The following is a 6,673-nucleotide window of genomic DNA, read 5'->3' on the forward strand; positions in this document are numbered from 1 at the left end:
TATACCTTGTCAAGTTGTCACATCACTGGTTTTACTGTAGTATTTTATCTCATCTTATACCTTGTCAAGTTGTCACATCACTGGTTTTACTGTAGTATTTTATCTCATCTTATACCTTGTTAAGTTGTCACATCACTGGTTTTACTGTAGTATTTTATCTCATCTTATACCTTGTTAAGTTGTCACATCACTGGTTTTACTGTAGTATTTTATCTCATCTTATACCTTGTTAAGTTGTCACATCACTGTTTTTACTGTAGTATTTTATCTCATCTTATACCTTGTTAAGTTGTCACATCACTGGCTTTACTGTAGTATTTTATCTCATCTTATACCTTGTCAAGTTGTCACATCACTGGTTTTACTGTAGTATTTTATCTCATCTTATACCTTGTTAAGTTGTCACATCACTGGCTGTACTGTAGCATTTTATATCATCTTATACCTTGTTAAGTTGTTACATCACTGGATTTACTGTGGTACTCTATGTATGCTACATAACATACCGACTTTTAGGAACCATTCATGATACTGAAATAAAGCTATAACTCAAATAAGTTCAACTATTTAATACGCATTCATCATATTAACAAACTGATAAAAATAACTTTAAAAATATTTTGTATCTAGAAAAGAAAAGAATAGCTGTAAAAAAATCAACATGTTATATACAACTAAATAATACGATCTGATGATACCAAACTGTTCAAGACAAGAAAATAATCACACATATATATTCAACACCATGAAATACCGTAATTGTAAAAACAGTACGTACCAGCCACTTAATAGTCACACAAGTAGTTGAGATTATGTCTAACGATAAGTCTATGTCTGATTTTGTACGAATTATAATAGTCTCATAATGTATATTCGCACATAATACCTTTTATACGAATCACTTTTCGCTGTTGATTTAAAGATTCTTAATTAAAATTGTAGTAATTCATACTTGGAAAAGACGTACAATACTTTGATCACGTAACCTGTAGCTAGGATTTTTGTCAGTGGAGAAGATCAATAAATCTTGTTACACTAAGGATAGCCATAATGTGCCTCAACTCTCTAAGTTGGATTCCATACAAATGTATTTGTTTTACGCTAGTGTAAATATATAGTAAACGAAGTGTGAAAATATTATGTTTGAAAAACAATTTTACGTTGAGAGTGCATTTTATTATTATTCAGAATATAATGTTAACGTGTTATATTTATGAAAATATTGTTTTTTAAACTGGATGTGTTTGTTCAAGCACCAAACCGCACAATGGGCTATCTATGCCGTGCCCATTTCGGGAATCGAAATATGAGTGCGGGCGTTTTTTTAACTTACCGCTGGGCCATCTGAGGCGTTTTAAACGTAGGATTGTAAGAGTGTAATATTTAACAACTTCGACATGCGTATTTGGGAGAGGGTAAGTGAGCTTGTGTGTATAAATGGAGGTATGGAGAGAGCTTGTTTATTTGTTTTTAATTATGCACAAAGCTACACAAGGGCTATCTGTGCTCTACCGGCCACGGGTATCGAAACCCGGTTCCTAGCGTTGTAAATCCGCAGACATGCCGCTGTGCCACTGGGGGGCGTATGGAGAGGGAAAAGAGAATTAAATAAAAGTGAGAAGATTAGAGACGATATTAAATAAAAGCACATTTATGCATATAAAATTATGAAACAAGAGGAGAATATAAAGTAACGGATTTGAGGAAATAAGAGGCGTAGGAAAGGGAGAGAAAATTGGCCGAAGAAATATTTGAACTCGTTCCACCCATGGGACTAAGTTTTTCAAAAATTTGGGTCGGGATGTTTCTGTGTTGCCGTTTTAAAACATTAAAGCAATTTACTGAGAAGAGATAAGTTAGAGATTTTTGTGTAAATAGGGAGTCGAGTAACAAGATGTAGAATGCAGTATTTAAATATGTTTATTGGACAGACTTATTGGTTAGACAACGACAGAGTGATTATGTAGCTTTATTCGAAGAATATTCTAATGAAAGCTATGTACTTTTTTAGGCGAGCATGGGTAGTGAAGCATTTGTTTTATAGTCGATAGCTGTAATTAGGTTAATGTACAGAAAAATTGTGCTTATGACTGAGATGTAGGTGTGCCAGTTAAGTTAAGTACCGAAAGTTAGGCGTAGAAATTTAATTGATTTAGTAACGGTTAGAGGGTTGTTGTTGTTTGTTGAATTTCGCGCAAGTTACTTTAGGACTTTCTGCGCTAGCCGTTCCTAATTTTGAAATAATGCACCACAGAGAAAGCAACTAGTGAACACCACCCACCGCCACCTCTTGGGCTACTGTACTCGAATAGTAGGATTTTACCGTTACTCTTATACCGCATCCATGGTGAAATGTGATCACTATTTCTGTACCAATTTGTGTCTCGTAAAAACGACGCTATTAAACTATCACTTTCAGAACTTAAGCCTTTTTTTCAAATCTGAACAATAATCGTGTCAAATCACCACTGATTCCACAAACTTCATTTTATTTTCAACCTTTGGTTGCAGAAAATTTCAAGTTAAAAAACAAAAAACAAACCTAACTCAAACTTTATAGCACTGAGAGAGCATACATTACTGACGTGACAGAAATATGGCACCCCTCTGTAAATGCGCAATTTTAGTCCAAGCATGACTCATCTAGTAACTAACAAATGATTCAGGACAAAAAATATGCAACATCCAACTCCATCGACTGTGTCTGTCTGAAGACATGTACACAACCGTAAATAACTATAAAAAATGTCTTTTACTCGGAGCTGCCTGTAGACATTAACTTTCACACAGAAATCGAAATTTCTGTTCTTTACATGGAGCTGCCTGTAGACATTAACTTTCACACACAAACATTGATTTGTGTCCTCTACTTCGAGCTGCCTTTAGACATTAATTTTCACACAGAAGACTAGAGATCTTGAAGAAGAAAATTATAATTCCAAATCTTGTAAATATATATATATATATATATATGTGGCTTCAATTATCCACATTTTCACAACAGTATATATATATATAAGGCTTTGTTTATTAGCTTGTGAATTTCGCAGGAAGATACTCGAGGGCTATCTGCGCTAGCTGTCCCTAATTTTGAAGTGACAGATTTGAGGGAAGGCAACTAGTGAATACCACCCACCGCCAACTCTTGAGCTATCTTTACCAACAAATAATGGGATTGACCATAAAATTATAACGCCACACACCATTTACAAAGTAATAAAAATACCTTTAATTTATTTAGGGAAGGTCGAAGTTATAAATTAATGTCATACCAGGAAGCACAATTGTGTGTGTGTATATATATATCCTTACAATATATTTTAAAGCTGATGCAATTAAAGAAAAAACGTACACATTTTTTAAAGCTTTAAATAAAAAGAAAATATTCTGAAGTGACCTAAGCTACAAAGGCTTTTTTTTCCGCACATGTATCAGCCAAAAATGGCGGCAAGTAAAACAATAACCCACCCCACATTTTTTTGTCTGCCCTCGTAGGCAAGCAGTATGTGTTTGCTATTTTAGACTAGTTTCAGAGCTGCAAGTTATAACGATAATAGTACTATACTACAAGTTCCAACCATAAAGTACATCGAAGCTTGCAATTAACCACTTTGTCTTAAGATTTATTATCAGTAAAAAAATCGAATAAAAAGAAACAACAAAAAATCACGTATCCTATTTTCAGAACGACGCATTGACATCAACAATAAAATAATTATTTAAACATTGCACATAAGATTGTAGTAGGTGTCGCGTTCATCTACTTTTTGTGTAAGTAAAATAAGTACTTGTAATTGTAAATAAACTTAAATTATATCCATAATGTTATATAGAATTAAATATTAAAATAATTGTATAATATACCTCTACATTATATATATATATAAACTACAGATAACACATCAATTGTATTTTTATGATTCAGATATACCCGTTGGTTATACAAAGTTAATTGATAAGTAGGTGGTAATTACAGACAAATTAAATGCCTGAAATAGAGCCTACATGTGCACGTATAATCCAAGGGCAGGTAATTTTTTTAAATTTTGTTGGCACAAAACATTTTACCATTACATTACTGATAATATAAAACATATAATACAAAACACTAACTCCAATTTCATACAAAGGAGTAAACTATGGCTATCATAATAAACAGTGAGGTTTAACTTATTACTTATAAATAGTTTGATATTTATATCCTGTCCAACTATCATGTAATTGTATTTAGTTTTACTACATGTGCCTTGTGCCGCCATCTGTTGACAATAAATACAATTAGTGTTATTTGTGCAATGACGTTCGTCGCTTGTAGTGGCTCAGCGGTAAATCAGAAAGTTTTATAATGCAATAAACTGGGTTTCGATACCAGTGGTGGGAAAACCACATATAGCCCATTGTGCAGCTCTGTGCTTAATAATAAGCAAACAAAAACAAACTTCAATCGTATTGTGTAAAGAGTAGACAAATAAAACTAGGTTACAGTCGTACAAAAGTTAGGAAAGATAAAATGTACCGAGTAGAAAAAGTACCTGCAGACGGAAGACCCACGTTAAGGTGGAGATGCTGTAACATGTTTAATCTGTATTCGCAAATCTCACACTAGAAATAATACTTGAAATAAATATTGAGAGAGTAGAAATAGTATTCAGGCACACTCATGGAAGTACCCGAAAAACACAATTTCCAGAAATGTTATTCATATTAATCTTCTAAACATTGATAACAATGAAAAAGAAAAAAATAGAAATGTTGAAATGAATATATATATTTTTCATACACACAAATGGTAAGAGCTTTTCAATAGGTTGGCTGGCTTTTGTATACTTATTGGCTAGTTTCTTTATTTATTAGAACTCAGAACTGGCTGCTGAGGCTAAAGAGAAGGTTTCCAAAAACGTCAGCACAGGATAAGGGCCAAAGAAATAATAATAAAACATCATATGTTCAAGTCGGACTCGGGTCTTGGTATAGTATCCGCAATCCTTTTGTTACCTTCTCAACTATCATTCCATATAAATCAGTAACATGCAAACAAATTTACAAGGACAGCGGCTCATTGATTTAAAAAAAGGGCACTTTTCAAGCACATTAGCAAGCTTTTTTGTTTTTGGAGGAGAGGGGAAGGTGGTGTTGCCTTTACATCTTTGTTCTCTATAGCAGGTAAAATCTATTCTACTCCTCTGAGACGTTGCGGTATATCCGCGTTTGAAAGGTCAACGACTGCAACGTTCTTTGCTATTTGTGTGTATGTCACAGCCGATTATTAATGGGGTTAAGAACCAGTCACATTGTGACACAAAGGAACTAAGCTTTCATGTTGGTTTCATTATGACTAGTTCCACAGAGATCTATCTTGAGAGAAAGAAATCTGCAAATCTATTCTCCGATCCGGTATAGGTTCTCCATTCGTTTAGGCAAGTATTCACACTTTTTTTGTATCATAAATATTGTTTTCACTTTTCTTCGGGCGTGTTCAGTCTGTTTATTTTTTACGCAGCTTAAAGCCCACTCAAGTTTTCGAATTCAGATTACTCAAACATTTCCTGCTGTTATTAAGTAGACCTATCTGATACTGGCGTGGAAATCATTTGAACTGAAAATACCACATTCCTACATGTTCTATTTGACAACTGTGCATTATGACAATAGCCCTGCAGCGTAGTTTCCACAGGAAAAGGCTCTATCGTAAAGTTGTCACGTCCAAAGTATACCACTCTTTCCTAATTTTTCCATAATCCACTTCGTGTACGAAGTTGATGGTTTCTCAGCGTCCATTTCAACAGTTCAATAGCAGCGCATCTGACGAATAAGCGTATATACATTCCATTTTCTATATAATAGATGTATGTGAAGGTTGAACGAGTATATTGTGGGAAGAACTTGTGTAGATGTGACTTATATCGTTTTTCCGCATGAAGGTCTTGCTTAGTTATGTTGCCTGGGACACGTAGACAGCTTTTCCCACATACTTTGTGTTCTTGGATTCTCACGTGTTAGAAGACGCCACACTTTGCCTACCACCGCTAGGGCACGACTTCTTGCAGGTCTTGGTTTCCTAAGTTGATTGGTATTCCTTTTTTTTTTTATTATTCTACTGTTATTAAATACAAAGAATATCCCCATCTTGGAAATTCTAAGCCCACGATAAGAAAACATATGTACGATCTATGACCCAATCAGCTATCCAAAGATCTCTTCACAGAAACTTTTCATTACGCTTGTGAGATCTTAAACGTACACGACTTTTCAGTAATGTTACATTAATACCAATTCTTTTATATCAACATTACATATTAGAACTAACATCTCAACAATATTTATACGTTTCTTCAAATCTGAATATTACGTGTATATATTTTGCATCATTTCACTTATTTTTAATAAATTTTGCATAATATTCCAGTTACTTATATCAAAAACCTATATCAATATTGTATCCATTGTTGTTGTTGTTTTTCCATCTTTTAAGATATTTTTCGCGCAAAGCTACACAACGACTATCTGCGCTAGCCATCCCTAATTTAGCAGTGTAAGACTAGAGGGAAGGCAGCTAGTCATCACTACCCATCGCCAACCCTTTTACCAACGAATAGTGGGATTGACCGTCACATTATAACGCCCCCATGGCTGAACATGCTCATGTTTGGTATGACGGGGATTCGAACTCGCG

General features: G+C 34.2%; 1 protein-coding gene across 1 annotated transcript in view; it reads right to left on the reverse strand.

Moving 5' to 3' along the window:
• Nucleotides 1–6,506, reverse strand: part of LOC106457664 (hypoxia-inducible factor 1-alpha inhibitor-like) — a 35,162-nt gene extending 28,656 nt beyond the window's left edge. The window contains exons 1-2 of the mRNA XM_022383938.1: nucleotides 6,502–6,506; nucleotides 5,715–5,716 (exon numbers count right to left, since the gene is read on the reverse strand). Of these exons, the coding sequence (XP_022239646.1) occupies nucleotides 5,715–5,716; nucleotide 6,502 (3 nt within the window). The 5' untranslated portion in view covers nucleotides 6,503–6,506. The remainder of the gene's footprint in view (nucleotides 1–5,714; nucleotides 5,717–6,501) is intronic.
• Between the last annotated feature and the right edge of the window lie 167 nt (nucleotides 6,507–6,673).

Source organism: Limulus polyphemus, unplaced genomic scaffold, assembly GCF_000517525.1.
Source record: "Limulus polyphemus unplaced genomic scaffold, Limulus_polyphemus-2.1.2 Scaffold18, whole genome shotgun sequence".
Taxonomy (NCBI): domain Eukaryota; kingdom Metazoa; phylum Arthropoda; class Merostomata; order Xiphosura; family Limulidae; genus Limulus; species Limulus polyphemus.